The sequence below is a fragment of the Delphinus delphis genome, chromosome 19, assembly GCF_949987515.2.
Source record: "Delphinus delphis chromosome 19, mDelDel1.2, whole genome shotgun sequence".
Classification (NCBI taxonomy): domain Eukaryota; kingdom Metazoa; phylum Chordata; class Mammalia; order Artiodactyla; family Delphinidae; genus Delphinus; species Delphinus delphis.
The window spans coordinates 11,947,154-11,964,684 of record NC_082701.1 but is presented as its reverse complement, the minus strand read 5'-3'; the positions used below and the strand labels follow the sequence as shown (position 1 = coordinate 11,964,684).

General features: G+C 58.7%; 2 protein-coding genes across 6 annotated transcripts in view; one reads left to right on the top strand and one right to left on the bottom strand.

The window, feature by feature from the left end:
- The window catches only part of SLC38A10 (solute carrier family 38 member 10), a 41,760-nt gene extending 29,945 nt beyond the window's left edge, over positions 1 to 11,815 (top strand). For 2 of the 5 annotated variants that reach the window (XM_059997633.1, XM_059997632.1), the window contains exons 12-17: positions 5,356 to 5,523; positions 5,722 to 6,174; positions 6,739 to 6,870; positions 8,050 to 8,073; positions 9,997 to 10,167; positions 10,451 to 11,815. In XM_059997633.1, the coding sequence (XP_059853616.1) occupies positions 5,356 to 5,523; positions 5,722 to 6,174; positions 6,739 to 6,870; positions 8,050 to 8,073; positions 9,997 to 10,167; positions 10,451 to 11,322 (1,820 nt within the window). In that variant the 3' untranslated portion in view covers positions 11,323 to 11,815. The remainder of the gene's footprint in view (positions 1 to 5,355; positions 5,524 to 5,721; positions 6,175 to 6,738; positions 6,871 to 8,049; positions 8,074 to 9,996; positions 10,168 to 10,450) is intronic. The other 3 variants (XM_059997635.1, XM_059997634.1, XM_059997636.1) reach the window with 2 other exon arrangements.
- A 3,061-nt stretch (positions 11,816 to 14,876) lies between these two features.
- On the bottom strand, positions 14,877 to 17,501 carry NDUFAF8 (NADH:ubiquinone oxidoreductase complex assembly factor 8). The gene is made up of 3 exons (XM_059997638.1): positions 17,345 to 17,501; positions 17,080 to 17,190; positions 14,877 to 15,139 (listed from the first exon to the last, which is right to left on the bottom strand). Exons 1-3 carry the CDS (start codon positions 17,426 to 17,428, stop codon positions 15,110 to 15,112), a joined length of 225 nt encoding a protein of 74 aa, XP_059853621.1. The 5' UTR covers positions 17,429 to 17,501; the 3' UTR covers positions 14,877 to 15,109.
- Between the last annotated feature and the right edge of the window lie 30 nt (positions 17,502 to 17,531).

The window sequence follows — 17,531 nt, the reverse complement described above, 5'->3', positions numbered from 1 at the left end:
AGCTACTGTGATTGACAAAAGGAAAGGTCCCAAGGGCTGTCCAGGGAGGCAAGCGTGCTGGGTGCTTGCAGGGCTGGGCTACCCACAGTTGGAGGTATGGGGCTCTTGGATGTGTTGCTGTCTCTGTTCCAGCCTTACCTCCCTGTGCTCAGAAAGGCCCTGCAGTGCCAGCACCCCACACCAACTTCCTGCAGAACAGTCTATCCTGGGGCTCTTTTGGGGGAGCTCTGAGCCCAGAGTGGCTGGGCATGCTCTCCTCTGCCTTCCTGGGATGGCGAGAGCCGGCTAGAGGACGCTCCCTTTGGGGGTCCCCTGCAGAGAGGACCCCTGGGAATAGCGGGGCTCAGCAGAGAAGTTAATCAGAGTGGTCAGAAGCTGCCTGGGGGACTTGCCTGGTGGTCCAGTGGTTAAGACTCCTCGCTCCCAATGCAGGGGACCCAGGTTCGATCCCTGGTCAGGGAACTAGATCCCTCATGCTGCAACTAAAAGACCCTACATGCCACAACTAAAGATCCCACATGCCACAACTAAAAGATCCCTCATGCCGCAACGAAGATCCCGCATGCGGCAACAAAGATCCCGCATGCCACAACTAAGACCTGGCGCAGCCAAATAAATAAATAAATATTCAAAAATAAAGAAGAGGGCTTCCCTGGTGGCACAGTGGTTAAGAATCCGCCTGCCAATGCAGGGGACACGAGCTTGCGCCCTGATCTGGGAAGATCCCACATGCTGCGGAGCAACTAAGCCCGTGTGCCACAACTACTGAGCCTGCGCTCTAGAGCCTGTGCTTCAGAACAAGAGAAGCCACCCCAATGAGAAGCCCGCGCACCGCAGCAAAGAGTAGCCCCTGCTTGCCACAACTAGAGAAAGCCCACATGCAGCAACGAAGACCCAATTCCGCCAAAAATAAATAAATAAAATAAATAAATTTATAAAAATTAAAATAATAAGCTGCCTGGGCATCCCAAGCAAGCTGCATGGATTCAGTACTTTGGATGGGAAAAAAGCCTCCTTGAAGAGGGAGATAGGTGTTGCTCCTCCACCCCTGTTGGCAGCCCCACTGGGTCCCTCACTCTCGGGTGTCCTGGCCCTGTGTGCTTTAAGGGCACCTCCAGCAGAACTAGACTCGGACACCAGTTTCGCATCTCAGCTGGCTGTGGGCCCGCCCAGTAGGGCTTCTCGGCATCAGTTGACATAGTCGGCACTGGGCTACCTGTCCCCACGGCGCTGTGCAGCCTCCAGCCCACGGCCTGCACGAGCAGCTGCATCCTGTCGTGGAGGCAGGCGCCCGGCTCACCTGGAGCTGCCGCGGCCACATCTGGTTTCCATTTCTTCCACGAGTCTGTAACAAACACATGGCCTCTCTTGGAACCACATGCCGTTTGTTTAACTCAGTCTCCGTGTTTCTTGCCCCCGGCCTCCCCGTCATTGATGGGTTGCCTCGTTGAAGCAGAGCTGGGCCCGTGGGGCCTTGGCCACGTGCCCTGCAGACGTCTGCCCATCAGCGTGTGAGGTGGGTTTACTGGCCTCTTAGATGTCGAAGAGGCCAAAATGGTATGAACTTTCCTTAGAGCCCGAGCTGGCCTTAGGACTGGGGGAATCCTGCTCTCCTGGGGACATGCGGGACTGGCCACCGCCAGCCTGTCACTCTTAGCAAGTGCAGAGCCCAGGACGCACCTGGTGTGGACAGAAGAGGTGGCCGAGCCCTTTAGGAAAGGCTACGAGGCTGCTCACCTGAGGCTCATGGCCTGCTCAAGGCTCTGGCGGGTGGGTTCAGAGTTGGTGATACTCTCAGCTCCTCCTTTGAATGTGGCCTTGTCCCCTTTCTTCCTCTCCCGCCCAGCCTGCAGCTTCTCTTGGTGTTTGGGGGCCGCCTTGGCCACACCCATTACACAACTCATCCCTTTCCCCATCAGGGACACGGCCCGGCTTCTGCTGGATGGGGAAGAAGAGGAAGGGCCAGGACGGGGCCTGTGGGCAGCAATCCGTTCGTGTGGGGACACAGGTGACCTGAGCGGGAGCTTGCCCCCCACAAGCTCCTACCTAATTGTTCTTCCGAGGATGCGTCCCTTGTGCTGCTGCGCCAGCTGCCGGTGCACACAGACAGGAAAGCGTCCAAACTCCTGTGACAGATGCCGGCATGCCCACGGGGAGGCCCGGCTCCACGCCTGCCTTCTCTCCTTGGTCCCCCACAGCTCTCCCTGTGCCCTGCAGAGAAGGGGCTATTAACACCGCTCTGCCGAGTGACTTCAGTTTTTCTGCCCGTTTGTCAGGACAAGGCTGTGAGCTTATTTCACCGGTGCTAAGATAACCACGCCAGCCGCGGCTGAACCCAGAAGGACTCCTTGGGGGCGGGAGGGGTGCTGCCTCCCATGTCCAGCCCCGAGTGACCGGCCCATGCCCCCTCCACCTGCTGCCCGCGGGCAGACGTGCCTGTCTGCAGGAGAGCTGTGACGGTGAGCCAGATGGGGCCACCGGGCCACCCGGCTAGGACTTTGGGTCAGGGGCCCATTGGGATTCCTGCACATTCAAAAGGGTGTCATAGTCAGCGTTTCTCTTGCTGCCTGCCGAGAAGAGTTGGGGGTAACAAGTAAAACCTTCTCAGGGCAGCAGCGAGGCGGGCACTTCGAAGGCTGTCAGGAAAGTTACTCAGGAGCAGCGTCTGGCCTTTTAAAGGAGCGTTGGTGGCTGCTCCTGCTCTCCGCATGGCCCTGGGGTCCCATGTGTCTCCTGAACTTGGGGTTCCCCTCCAGTCAACAGGGACTCCATCTATGGGACTCAGGTGTGATTTTGAAAGTCACTTCATTTTTGTGCTTGGCAGTCAGAGAGGACTGCTTCCATCTTTACTGATCACAAGATACAGAAAGAGACGCCCCTGGACTCAGAATGGGGTCCTGCAGGGGAGAGTCGACAAAGAGGAGCCCCCAGCCCAGACCCTGTCTTCCAAGGTGGAACCAGCCTTGAAGGCAGATTCTCGTTGCCGTGGACAGGCCTACTCAGGACGTCGCACCTGCAACCTGACACACATACCCAGATTTTAGAACTGCAGGTGTCTATGGCCTTTGGTCCCCTGTCTCCCTAAGCCAGTTACAGAACCACCTGGCGCCTGCACTGGACATGGGAAGGAGAGTCTGATGGGTGACTGTCCATCGGCCTGTGTGTCTTGGGAGCTCCTGGCCAGAAGCACCATCAGGAGGGTCTGAGTGTGGGATGAGGCCGTGCATGTCGGGATACTCTACCGCCTGGCAGAATGAGGCAGGCATGGCGTATGTCTGTGTGGTTTCCACTTTGGGGAGCAGAGGCCATGACCTTGAGAATGAGAGGAGGCCCTTCCAGGCCGAGGCGCCCTCTGCTGGCCACCCCCTGCTGACCCACTGCCGCCTCCAGGAGGAGAAACGGTCCAGGGTCGGCCTGGCAGCCTTCGTCCTTCCCTGGGGTGATGACCGATGACCGCACGGGCGATTTCCTGTCTGTGCCACCGCGGGCGCCTCATTCCAGAGCCTAGCGGCAGGGCAGACGGAGTGTGGGCTGGTTTTCAGTTACTAATTAGGAAGTTCTGTGTTAGTTTTACTGTGGCCCAGAGGCATTGCTGGCAAACTGTCCTCATGAGGAGCTCCGTTCCTTTTAGGAAGCGCTATGTCCATTGCCAAGGACAGCTGTGAAGTGTCGGAGGCCCGGCCGCTGCAGGCAGGGTGGCTGCGCTGTGCACTCTGTGCCCCTTGCACACCTGAGTCTCCAGGTCGTTCCTTTGCCTGACGACCAACAGGTTTTGTTCCTTGCTGAGAACATGACTTGTTCTTATGACATAATGGAGTGGTTTTCTGTTTTGTTGTGTTCTTCCTTCCCTTCCCGGCCCCCTTTCTTCACTTTGTGATCCGCTGGATAGACACCTCTTGATTTTGAGCACAGGGCTCTCTGCGGGCTGGGGATGGGGGTGTTAACTGTGGTGTGGCGAAGAGCCACATGCTTATTAGAATCAGCTGCTTGATGGAACTGTGGAGTCCCGAGTCTGGCTCCTGCCCAGCACGATCCCCCCTACAGTTTGGACACTAAACCTCAGCTGCTGAAGGTGCCCCCGGCCAGCATGGCAGGTCAGCCTGGTCCCTTCTCCTCCTTTGGGGGAGGGAGCAGGCCCACCTGAACAGGACTGTTGTGAATCCCCCCAGAGGCCCTTTCGGGATTCCGCCTCCCCTTTTGCAGGCAGCTTGTGCCCTGAAGGGGGAAACTAGTTGCTTTAGGCCTCTGGGATGAAATGATTCTTATTTATTTATTTATTTATTTATTTTTATTTTTGGCTGCGTTGGGTCTTCGTTGCTGTGTGCGGGCTTTCTTTAGCTGCCACGAGCGGGGACCACTTCGTTGCGGTGCGTGGGCTTCTCATTACAGTGGCTTCTCGTTGCGGAGCACAGGTTCTAGGTGCACAGGCTTCAGTAATTGTGGCTCGCGGGCTCTAGAGCGCAGGCTCAGTAGTTGTGGTGCACGAACTTAGTTGCTTCGCGGCATGTGGGATCTTCCCGGACCAGGGCTCAAACCCGTGTCCCCTGCATTGGCAGGCGGATTCTTAACCACTGCGCCACCAGGGAAGCCCCGAAACGATTCTTTTTACACGTGTTTTTTCCCCAGATAGTTTTTTCCCCAGATAGTTTTTTAGTTTCTGCCACGTTTGCCTAACAGGTAGAAAGTGGTTTTGTTAATGGAGAGAGTTTCCTAATAGGCTCCATTTTGGCCCAGTTCGGCGGGCCATCCTCGTGCACCTCTCCCCGAGGACCCGGGGTGACTGTGCAGGTGAGCTGTTGGACCTGCTGGAGGATGAGATGGCTTGTGGGATGCAGGCATGTGTGGGAGGCAAGAGGGTCCAGCTTTGTGGGCTACACCTCTTTCTCACCTTCCTTTTGATAGGAATTTTCACTTCTGCAGCAACAAGTTGACAGAATTGCAAATCAACCTCCCTCAGGCATTTTCCTTAAGCATCCCTCGTCCTCCCCTCCCCCCTTGGCCTACAGCAAGGGGTTGGTTGCGCTTGGGCAGGATGGCTGTCCCCAGGCCTCAAAACGCTGGGTTCGTGCTGCCACCTGGTGGTGATGGCCAGGCTTATGCAGGATGTCGCTCTTCTGCACCCAGTTAGGTGTAAATTGTATTTTGACGTATTTTTGTTACGAACACACATGAAAAATGACAGGTTTCTATACTACTTAGCTGCTAATGATTGAACAGGAAATAATATAATTGCTTAGGCTCTGCCATTCGACTGGGAAATGTGATTACAATCCAGGGAAAACTGCCCAGTTGCCGTGCTGATTGGCGGTGTGGCCATGTGGAAACACCGCTCAATTATCTGTGCCGTGCTTACAGGCCAGAATCCAATTGTGGACGTGGCCGAGGACAGCCGAGATAAGCCGAAGCTACCAAATGAGAAAGATGAGATGGAGCAGGCCCAGATTAAGGGCCCCGTGAATGTGCCCCCAAGGGAAGACGCCAAGGAGAAGCAGGAGGAGGCACAGCTGGATCGCCCTGGTCAAGGTGCTGTGACGGCCCGGGCGGGGGTTGGGGGGTGGTGTCCACGGGGGAGGGACCTCAGCTGGACATCAGCCACGTGGTTGGTCGGGAACGAACTCAGTTCACAGGCCTGGAGAGGGAAGGCCACCCTGGGAGGGAAGGCCAGGCCACCCCACCCACCCCACCCCCACCCACTCCCCCACCTCGGCCGTCTCCTTCCAGGAGTTGCGGTACCTCTGGGCGAGGCCCACCGCCATGAACCCCCAGTCCCTCACGACAAGGTGGTGGTGGACGAAGGTCAAGACCCAGAAGGACTGGAGAAGGAGCATCCGTCCAAACGTGTGGATGAAAGGGCCCTGGGGGGCAAGGGTCAGATGGTGCTACCACTGCTGGATTCAGAACGAGAGAGACCCAGACAGGACCAGGCTTTGGAGGCAGCGGGTGGTCTTCCTAAAGATCCCCAGAAGGTTCCAGAAGAAAATGGTCAGCCAGCCGTTGAGCCCCTGAAGGAGGACCTGGGGCTGGTCGACAGGGGTGCGCATCCAGGGCCCCAGGCAGTGCTCCCTGAGGGGCAGGACGTCCTGGTGGCAGGTGCAGGGGCCATAGCAGACGGTGCCCTGCTGCCCGGCCATGCCGTGGGGGCCATGGGCAAGCTGGTGGAGAAGAACGAGCACGGTGGGTGTGGGCTCCTTCCATGTGGGGCCTGGGAGAGGCTGCGGAGGGGGCAGAAGCTGACCGTCCTCACTTCTGTCCTACTGCCTGTCTTTTCTCGCAAGATTGGCACGTGCGTGCAGCAGCCCTTCTGCAGCTGTCGGGGGCTTGGCAGCTCTCCTGATCAATCTGTCACACGCTTGTTTGCCAGACCCGTAAACGTCAGGTGCTGAGCCAGTCCTGTGTGTCTGGGCACACACGGGGTGCCCGGGCACACACACGGGGGTGCGGCACACGCCTGACCGGGTGGGTGGTGCATGGTTAAGTGCCGTCTCAGAGCTGCTGAGGACGGTCCCTGCGTGTTAATTGGCGAAGGTAGTTAACACTGGCTCCCTGCCGCCAGCCTGTGACATGTTAAATATCTTTTATTACCTCCCTGGTACTCATCGGGTTGAGTATACACTGCCACAGGGGAGGGAGGGGCGACGTGGAGGGTGATTTTAGGAAACCTCTGCCTCCTTCTCTTGTCCCTTCTCTACGTTCTTCTGAGTCTCCTGCCAGCCTCCTGAGTTTTTGCCGTGTGTGCAGGTGGGAAGGCTCCCCTCCCGGAGGAGAAGCCAGGCCCAAGGGCAGTGCTGCAGGCAGAGCCTCGAGAGCAGAGGACCTTGGAGGGACAGGGCGGGGACCACGCCGGGGACCACGCGGGCAGCAAGCTGGAGGGTAAGGCCTTCACTTTCTCTCTGCATCCTCTGGGGGCCTGGAGACACCTGCCCCTTCCTTCCAGAAGCGGAGTGATGTAGGGAAGGAGCCACAGGTGCCCGTTGTCTTGGGGGCCTTTCCAGGGCCTCAGCCTCTACACTTGCCAGTTTCCTGCTGAGGAAAGATCTTAAATAGCTCCCGTGCCCACTAACAACCTTTTCTGCTCCTTTTTCACCTTTCTAGGAACGTTTTCTACTTCCTTTTCTCTCCCTTTTTAAAATAACCTTTCACTGTCACGTGACTTTCTGTTACCATTTGGATCTCATTTCAAAATAGATATGTTAATATTTCCAACAAGTCGGCCCAGTGTGGGGGCATTAGTGAGGGTGGGAGGGCTGGTGACTCACTGCTGTCTTAGCTCTCCCCCCAACCCTGTGGCAGCGGCTCCCACCCCTTCGTCTTAGCTGGGGCAGGGGTGGGGGAGGGGGGACATTTGTGTCCACCTGCAGTGAAGACCCAGCACCTGTCCCAAAGCAAAAGCTCGTCTTTTCTCTCCAGTGAACAAAACTTGCTCTGCATCCTCCTCCATACCTTCATGCCCATTTTGGGGTGCTCCCAGCTCTTGGCTTTTGACTACCCTCCTCGTGGGCCCACCTGGTTGGGCACTGCCCCTGCGCTAGAGGTGGTGGCGGCCGTCCCAGCGAATGATCACCCATCCTGGTTTCTTTGGTCCCCGCCCAATCTGAGTCGCTGCGGTGTCACCATATTTTGTAGCAGTGTCCACAGAACGGCCCCTGGGTGTTTCATTCTGTGCTCTGGGAGTCTTGATCTGTGCGTGGGGATGGCGGTACAGCAGACTTGGGTGGGTTCATGGGATGCTCGTGCCTTGCTGCCCCATGAGCTGCTTCCCAGCGGATCCTGCAGCCTCGGGATAGCTGGCCCAGAATACTGCGCAGGGATGCCAGCCGAGCCTCTGCACACCAAGGCTAGGAAGGCAGAGCCAAGGGTCCTGGGGTTTCCTGCAGCTCGGGAGCCGTGGGAATTCCGCATGTTACTTGGTTTCAGTCTGTTTACTGGTCCCGGTCCTTATAATCTGTTATGTAAGCCTGTTTGATTCTTTGGCTTTTTCTTTCCTGAAAAGAACTTTCATGGTTTCCTATTCTGCCTTTCTCCAAACGCCTCTCAATGGGACACGCACAGCTGAAATCAGAAAGATGGTGGCAGGTAGGAGTCGGGAGGAGCATCACAGTGAATGCGTCTGTGGGGGGTTTAAAGACGCGAGAGCAGATGGTGTGGGCCCCACATCCAGTAGCGCCTTGCATGGGGCGCATGGGGCAGAGACCGGGAGCCACACACGGTCTGCCCCCCACCCCGGCTCAGCCACAGCCCCTCAGGTGGGGGTCCCCCCGATGCCCCAGCCCACTCCCTTCTTGTACAGACACCCTGGTCCCTCTTAGCCCTGCTGGGGCTCCACTGCCACCGTAGGACAGCCAGGTGCAGCCTGTAAGTGCCTGGACTCCCCCAGAGACGGGGCGGGGCCTGTGTGTGACTTCCACCGTGTGCATGGCCTGGTATTAATGTGCTCTGCACGTATGTTAATATCCGTGCAGCTCTCATCCCATCCACGAGCCTGGTCCCCGTGGTCCTGGTGGGCCGGGCAGGAACCCAGAGCCACATGTGGGGCTCTGGCTGGGAGCTCACTTTGTCACCTCCACTCTGCTTCACGCCTGTCCCATGTTGCTTCTGGCTGGACATGGCACACTTCCCCCCTCCTCCAGCCTCAGTCCAGGGCTGGTCCTCCGAGGAGCCAGTGAGGCAGGGGGCCTGCTCCTCAGGAACCCTCCCTGGGGGCAGGCGGTATTGGCAGCACGTGGGACCATTAGGTGGTCATGAGCCACGGGCACCCAGGGTGACAGCATGGCCATGGCCAAGGGAGCTGGTCTAGAACCCTGTGGGATGGCACTGTGCACATCCCTTGTCTAAAGGGGGTGTGCGGAGCCACGAGCCAATCTACGGAACATGGGCTTTCTCAGGCAGGCATCTTGGTCACCTTAGGGTGTCTGGATGTGTGCCTGGTGGGGAGCAGGGGGCTGGAGCGCCTGGGCTGGCCGAGGGGCCTGTCCTCCCTGTGGTCAGCCTCAGCATGTTCTTCATGGGCCTGCCCGCCTGTACGTCCTGGCACCGGCCTCTGCAGGGGAGAAGCCATGGCAGTCCCTGACAGAAGGCCAAGCCCACTCTATTCTGGTGGGTCACAGATTGCCGTTGGGGAGGACACGTCAGCACATCTGCGTGTGCCCGGCACTCAGGGCCCTCGCTGGGTGTTAGCTCTCACCACTCACAAAATGTTCTTCTTTCTTTGGATTTGAGCTGCTACATCTGACAACCTGTACAGTTACATCATCTTTCAAAGCTTCCTGTCTAAAGACGGGAAGCTGTGTTGTAAAAGTTACTTAAACCCAGATTGCTGGCTGTAAAGAACTGACCCAGCGCTGAGGTGTTTGTAGTGCAGTGGGAGCTCTCCGCACCCAAGGTGTCCAGCCTTGGGGCCTCCTCTTGGTCCACAGTCTGTGGGGGGCCCTCCTACACACACCTGCTGCAGCCGGCCTGCCCCTAGCTCACCTGGCGCTCCTCCCGTGCCAGCTGCAGCCATCTTCCTGGGGGAGGTGGGGCCGGTGGGAGCACTGTCACAGCCCCCATCTCACTGAGGTCCCAGCTCTTGTCTCTGCTGAAGAGGAAGATGGTTCTGTTTGTTTTTAAAATACACACCTTGGAGGAAATTTTCTTAAAGCACCGATGTTCTTTCTTAGAGTAGTTCATAGTTCACGTCACCCAGCCCAGATCACCATCATTGTGGTTATGGCGCGTGACCTCTCTCTTGGCTCTCATAACCCCTGAGCCACTGTGGGAGTGAAGCAGTAGGAAGGGTGTCTGGTCGCTGGAGAGAGGCGATGGCTGTGCCCCAGGGTGGCCTGGGCGCCAGCTCAGCCGGCTGGAGAGGAACGCCCGGGGATGGTGTCCCGGGGGTGGTGTCCCGGGGAGGGGCCCACAGGCCGCCTTGGCATTGCTGCATGCATCATGTCACCCTCTGCCCAGCAGAGCGCCTTTGCAGCCTTCAGGCTCTGACTGCGTGTGTTTTCCGAACTCCAGAAGCTGGCCGGGCGGAGATGCTGGACCATGCCGTTCTGTTGCAAGTGATTAAGGAACAGCAGGTGCAGCAGAAGCGCCTCCTGGACCAGCAGGAGAAGCTGCTTGCAGTGATCGAAGAGCAGCATAAGGAGATCCACCAGCAGAGGCAGGACGGCCAGGACGGCGAGGACGGCAAGTCCGGGGGAGGCGGCAGGGGGAGGGGGCCGGGCCTGTAGGGCAGGGGACAGTTGCTGCATCTGCTCGGGGAAGAGGGGTTGTCCCTTAGTGCACGAACGCCAGAGTCTCCGGGGGTCCCTGCGCGGTTGGGTCTGTGGCTCCATGCCTAGAGTCCTGCTGGGCAAATTTAAGCTGTGGTTTGTGTTTCTTGATTGCTGGCAAGCTGGGTTCTTTAGTCCCTGCATTGGTAGCTTCTGTTCATTTCTGTGGCTAAACCGGTGACTGACTTCATTTGCAGCGGACGTGCAGCCTGAGCTGGGGGTGGCCGGGCCCAGAGGTAAGGAGCAGGAGGCCCACGCCATGGGGATGGCAGAGCGTCCCCCACCACACCCTTTGGGAGCTGTGCCCGAGGGCGTGGACGCTGGCCTGCAGGAGCGGGTCCCTGTGCTGGACCCTGCCAGGGCACCCGGGAGCCCCGAGCAGCACGGCGCTGGAGGCGTCGCCTGGCAGAGTCGGAATGTTTTTGGTGGAAGCTCCCACGAAAGGAAGAAGTCTGGAAAGGACGAGGCAGCCGCTGGCACAGACGCTCAGGAGGCAGATGTGCTGCGGGCGGGGGCAGCAGCTGGGGACCCTCAGGTAAAGTCCCAGCAAGCAAGCCAAGACCGGGCACCCGGAGGCCTGTCCAGCAGGTCGGGGGGAGCAGCCCCTCGGGCCCAAGCCGTGTTACATCAGCCGGAACAACAGGCTGTCTCTGCCGGAGGGCAGGGCGGGCAGCAGGGCGGTCATGAGGAGGCGAGGAAGGAGCACGTGCCCGCTCCCAGGGAGGACGCCGCCATCCAAGAGCCCGAGCAGAGGCTGGACCCTGAGCTCGGGCCCAAACCAGCCATGCTGGGGGATCAGAAGCCAGACAATGCCAAACCCAACCGGGACCTGAAAGTCCAGGCCGGCTCTGACCTTCGGAGGAGACGGCGGGACGTGGCTCCTCGTGCAGAGGCGGGGCCAGCCCCAAAGGACAGGGTCATCATCAGCTTCAACCCCCTGCCTGACGTGCAGGTCAGTGACCTCCGCGGCGCCCTGGAGACCCAGCTGCACCAGGCCGCGGGGGGCGCCCTGCGAGTGGTCCCAGGCCGACAGATCAAACAGCTGCTCGGGGCCCTGGAGGAGCCCTGAGCCCCGTTAAGGCCACAGTGCTCCCTGTCAGCCGGCGAACCTGGACCACGGTGGGCGCGAAGTCCTGGAAGTCAGGCCCAGGGTGGAGTGTGACAGCTCTCCAGCTGCACCCTGCTTCCAAACCAGCTTTGCCATCCCTCTCTCCTCTTACACTTCCCGCTGACTCAGCTCCCTGAGGCCACCGAGAGAAAAAGTGGCCTCAAGAAGAAATAGCCGCTTGCTGAGACCCAGGAAACGTGACTGGCCACCAGCCACACGGCTATTGTTACCCTGAACTTTCTTTATTGATGTTCTCTGTGAGTGTCATACAAAACCTAAGGAAATGCTTCTGCCTTCACCCTTCTTCACAGCAAACGCTGCTTCAAATCTCAGAGGCTGGGCAGGCCTGTGAGTCCAACTGCTTCTGCCCTAGAGCTCTGCTCTGCATACTCTGGTCTCCCAGTCGAGTGGTTGTGAGATTTAAAAAGTAAAACACACCGCTGACGTCTGGTTAGTGCGGTTGGTGTGGAGGTGAATCACCCAGAGGACCCCGTACCACAGACATAAGCCATGACCGTCAAACCCCACAGTGACACGTGCTCGGAGCCTCAGCTGGGTGCCAGACCCGCAGGTGTCGGGGGTGGGAGTACACAGCCAGCAGAGGCTGCTTCTCCCTTCTTCCGGGGCAGCTTCTCCCGAGTCTGCACCTCTGGCACCTGCTCATCTGTTGAGAGGGCTGTGGTTTGAGAGGGTTGTGGTTTCGTGCTGTACTTTGTTCTCAAGGGGCAGAAAGGCCGATGGTCACGCCCGACCCCTGAGGCTGGTCAGCAGGTGACCCGGCAAGTATGCCAGGCCGTCCCGCTGCAAGCCCGGGGCCTTCACCTGCTTTGTGCTGTGTGTGCCTCGCTGCCCTCTGGGGCTAGGGGCAGCTCCAGACCCTGCCCCGAGGGGTCCATGAGTGGGCCACTTGCTGACCACTGGCCAGGGGTGCCCAGGGCATGTGGCAGCTCCAGCCTCGGCCTCAGGTCACACTCTTCCCCTGCGCCTTCTGAAATTTCTGTGTCATCTTGAAGACTAGAAATGAGTAATAAAAGGAGTGGAATCTTCTGGAGGCCAAGCTGATTCCCCATGAACCCCGGGCACTGCTCACATAGAGGGAAGCTCTGTGAAAGGGGGCCGGGTCTCAGTGCTTCCCACCCTCCATTCTTAACTAAAAGCAATTCCAAACAAACTGTGCTCAGTGGAAGTTTCCCTCAGGTTGGAACTCCACTTGTTAAGGTCTTGTAGTGGGACTTTGTTTCCAGCTCTCTCTACCTGAATGTCTTACCTTGACCCAGTGTTCGTGTCCTCTGGAGGTCACACCACCCTCCTGCTCTTTCTGCCAAGATAACTTTCTTAGAGCAGGGCGGCCCGAGCCTAGGGTGAGAGCAGCAGTGCAGGGCCTCTTGCTGCGGCCTGCCATCCCCACACACCCTGACACTCGGGGTCCTCTGTCCCAGTTAACGCTTGTTCTCTCCTCCTGGCTTTCAGCTCCACTTCCCTCCCCAGTTGGCAGCCCCTTGGGAAAGGAACCCGAATCTTCCCCAGAATCTGGGCAGACTTCTGGGTGGGGTCACCATTACCAGTAATGCAGGGAGCTAGGAAGGGCCCCGGGACAGTGCTTTGCTTTCTGACCACAGACCACTCCTCCATCTGGGTCCCATGGCTGGCACGTATGGCCAGGGGTCCCAGCCAGAGCAGCACACTGGGCCACCAGTGGGCGACCTTCTGTGCTGGCAGCTACACTTGGCAGACATGGGGCCATGCTGGCCTGGGTGACTGGGACAGCACCCTGTCCGTGCTCCTGTTCGAGAGCAGGGCCACTGAGTCCAGGCCAGGGTAGGAATAAGCCAAGGCCGAGGCTGTATACTGCCTCCACTGGTGCAGCTGAGCTCTCGGTCTAAGGTCAAGACAGGTGGAGAGTACAGAGCCGCATGGGGTGACTTCTTCATGGTGACGCAGCTGCAGAAGCAGCAGAGACCATCTTTCCTGCATCCTGACACAACTTGGTTGAATTCCCTTCAATAAGTAGTGTTGAAGACAGGGTGAGTTTGGGGAGGCGAGCCGGGGAGACCTGCAAGGTGACTTCAGTGTGTGGTGAGCGGCCTGGCCCCGTCAGTGGACCACATCCGCAGCCCTAGGCTTGAGACGTGAGGTGGCAGCTTCATGTGCCTCCAAGAACTGGAGTCTGAAGGGATGGCAGGAGAGAGCACTTGGCGGCACAGTTCTGGAAGGGGCCAGAGCACCTGTGCCCAGCAGAGATGCCGGAAGCCCTAGCCAGCAGGCTGTCAAAGGTCACGAAGGATCAGGAAGAGAAGGCCATCCTCAGGCCGGAAGCACGTGCTGGGCAGACGCTAGGTCCGGGTGGACGCCAAAGTGGGGAGGCCCACTCCTCCCCACAGCCTTCAGCCTATCTGTGGGTTCGTCACCCCTGGCAGGGATGGGGGTCGTGTCATCGGTGTCTAGTCCTGAATTCCAGTGTTGACTGTGACATGTGACCGCCCAGCGGGACAGTTTCTAACAGCCCTGAAGCCCTTGAACAGCGTGTGGCTCCCCTCCGAGGCCGCCCTGGGAACTGCATTTCACTGGGATGATGTCTCAAGAGATGAGGGGTTTCACCACCTGGGGGAAAGTCGGGCTGATTCTGGAGGAGCGTTTACAAGAGGAAACAGCTCCAGGACTCAGGGCGAGGGTGCCCTGGCACGAGGCTCTGGGACGCCATGGCCTGGATGGAGCCAGAGGACAGTGTGACCTCCACACCCCGGGGAGGGGGCTCTGGGAGCACAGTCCCCACACGCCCAGCAGGCGGTGCTCAGGACCTTGGAATCTTCAGGCCGTGGCACCAGGGTCCTGTCAGGTCTCCCTGGACTGCGCATGTGCATGTTGGGAGGGGCGCTGCTGCGGCCTAACCTTAATCTCAGGATGACAGGTGGAACCAGAGCCAGCAGGAGCCTGGCAGGGATGGGCTTGGGCTTGGACTCCAGAGGCTGCAGAAGAGTGGGTAGGAGACCCCACGGGGAGGGTCTCACTACTGGGTTCCTAAACCGGACCCTCCCTCGACTCATGCCTTAGTCTGGAAGAGCAACCCCTGCCTTTTTTCCTCTCCAAGTCTGAAAAAACCATCAGTATCAGATTCCTACAGCGGTTACCTTTCCCTCGTGGTGTCGCTCTTCTCTCTTTGGTCCGTGCTGTAAATTGGTAGTTACTTCTAGAGGCCTCGCTAGACTCAGACGACACGCCTTGGGTGAGAATTCTTTAAAAAATGAGACTCGGGCTTCCCTGGTGGTGCAGTGGTTGAGAGTCCACCTGCCGATGCAGGGGACGCGGGTTCGTGCCCCAGTCTGGGAGGATCCCATATGCCGCGGAGCGGCTGGGCCCGTGAGCCATGGCCGCTGGGCCTGCGCGTCCGGAGCCTGAGCTCCGCAACGGGAGAGGCCATAGCAGTGAGAGGCCAGCGTACCGCAAAAAAAAAAAAAAAAAAAGAGAGAGAGACTCGAGAGGCAGGGTGTTCTATGGCCCGCGCGCTCACCCTGCAGACAAAATAGATCTTATAGCATCTGATCTGGTCTTTATTGTGAATTCACTTCATCTTATTCTCCCTTGAATCCTTAAGTGAGCAAAGTTGGAAAACCCATTCCCCTCTGCCCGCACTCGCCTAAAGTGTTTCCGGTCCTTTTAGCCTCAAGAGCTTTTGAGGTTTTAGACAGTTGCCCCTCGGGGCCATCAGTACCACACACCCGGGGACGTGGAGTGGAGCTCGCAGTCCTTCCTAATGGCTTCCTGTCAGGGTCTTCTTGGCCTGGAAGAGAAAGTTCTTTGTCTGAATGAGTTGTTTTCAAGTTAGACGTGGCTCTAAAGTAAGAAAACTGCCACACCAAATGCCATCTTCTGGCAAATAACTTACAAAGAGCCTGGCCATGGATTGCAGCAGGGGGCCCCTGGGGCTGGGTCTCTGCTCCCACCTCCACAGGCCACAGAGCTCAACCTGCTCTGTGGCCTCAAAGCCACGCCCACCTGTGCCAGGCACTGTGCACCAACGAGTTACGTTTAGTTTTCCCCCTGTAGCGGAAACTCTGAGGTCAGAGATGCTGAAACACTTGCCCAGGGACAGGGCTCCCAGGGACGGAGCTGGAAGTGGCGCCCAGAGCCCTCTGCCTCCTCGTTCAGCCCCGTGGAGTCTCAGGGTCCAGGCAGAGTGGGCAAAAATGCGTTCACCGGCTTGTGTTCTTAGGTGAGAAACCCCCAAGTTCCCTGTTCTGAGCTTCCAGTGCCCAGGGCCTGCAGTTAGGTTACCCTCAGTGGAAAATGGCACGAGAGGCAGCGACATGCTCCCGGGGGCAGGATGACGTGACAGAGGCAAAGGAGCGTAAGGAATCACAGATGACCAGATACCTGTAATGGGTGATTCCTGACTAACCATAGGCGGTAGAGAAAAGCCTCGCGTGGCCAGAAGTGTGTGATCTTTATCTCACGTGTGAATCCTTCCAACCAGTGACCACAGAATGAAGGTTTGTCCCCTCCCCGAGGGAACACTCTAAGTAAAGCAGGGAAGCTGCCAAGAGGCAGGAAGCAAGTCCAAGGGACACATGCAGCTTGGGTGAAGGGCACATGTCAGATCAGAGGTTGGTGACAAGGGCTGAGGCCACACGTCCCAGCCACAACGATGGCAAGGAAGGTGCAAGGAGTTCTCTGAGCCCTCCAGGAAATGAGGGATAGCCCACGCATTCTCAACCATCCTGGAACATCAGGAAACTGCCTTGGATTCCCTGAATTCTGCTAGGCTGACCCAACTGCCCCTTCTTGGGTCCAGTTCTCGAGATCAGCAGTTCTGGCAAACAGAGCTGACCACTGGCATCGTGGCCCACCCCAGACCCACTGGCCAGGGGCACCCAAGGCCATGACACCAGCTCAAAACCCTGTGTTAAAGCCTCATTACAGGCGGTCTCCACACCCTCCTCTTGAGAGACTGGAACTCCCATCTCGGTTCCCCAGAGAGCTCCTCTCCCTCAGTCAGTGTGGGTCTCTTCCAACCCTACTTCCTCCCCATCCTTTATAATAAACGCATCAACACACCACCATAAATCTTTACTTGTGCACGGTGTCTATTTTCACTGGCATAGCATTTGATCAGATGAGGATCAGAAAACGCCACAGCTCAGAAACAGAAACCACCTGTTACAGAAGGGTTAGAGGCAGAACTGAGTCCAGAGCCAAGGAACACACTGTTGTCACCACAGCCCGCTTCTGCGCCAGTGAGAACCAACCAGCGCGGCTGGGTGGGGGACTTCTCAGCCTCTGTAACCTTGGTCATGACAACAAACCTAAAATACACTCGTTTTTTCTCCTTTCACCCTCTGTGAAATGGGGTAGTCGAAAGGAAGGCGGGGGTCGGGGTGCCCGGTTGCAACTGCCCACGCACAGCACACACGTGGGGTCCTAAACACCAGAGAAACTAGGACAGCAGGGGCCGGGACCCCCCACCAGCAACAGTCCCGCAAAGGGTTACAAGGCACTGGCAGGTACACGTTGAGAGCGGTGCTCCCCCAACCTGACGGACACTGGCACGCGCGCTCCATGGCGGCGGGGGTCGCGCCGGCTGATGGAGGGTGTGCCGCGTCTGAAGCACTTGCTGGCGCCCAGCACCGCACCCAGAAGGAAAGGAAGCCGGAGGGCCCGCGCAAGCACGTGGGTGCCAGCCTCCCAGGGTCCGTTCCCCGGGCGGGGCCGGCGCCCACCTACCGCGGCAACGAAGCAGCTCCGTAAGGCCTCGAACTCCTGCGCGCACAGATCCTTCCTCAAGCGGCCGCCCGGGGCCGTGGACGCCTGCACGCACCTGCCGTAGGCCGCGGCCTGGGGGCGGGACGGGGACGAGCGAGGGTCGCGGCGGCCCCCACGCCCGCCGGTCACCCGGGCAGACCCCGTCGCCGCTCCCCAGTCACCACCACCCCGCCAGCCCGCACCCCGCCCCGCGCGGCCCTTCCTGCCCCGCCTGACGACTCCGCACCTCGGTCCCACAGGCCGCCAGGCGATCGGGGAAGGCGCGGAGGCGGCTTCGCACGCGACCCCACACCGCTCCGTTCCCCGACATGAGCAGCTCTTCCTGGCACCCGTGGGCGCCGCCATCTTAGGTCCAACCTCTTCCGGCACCCAACAGCTTAATAGGTCGGAGCTTCCGCCCACAACCTTTCTTG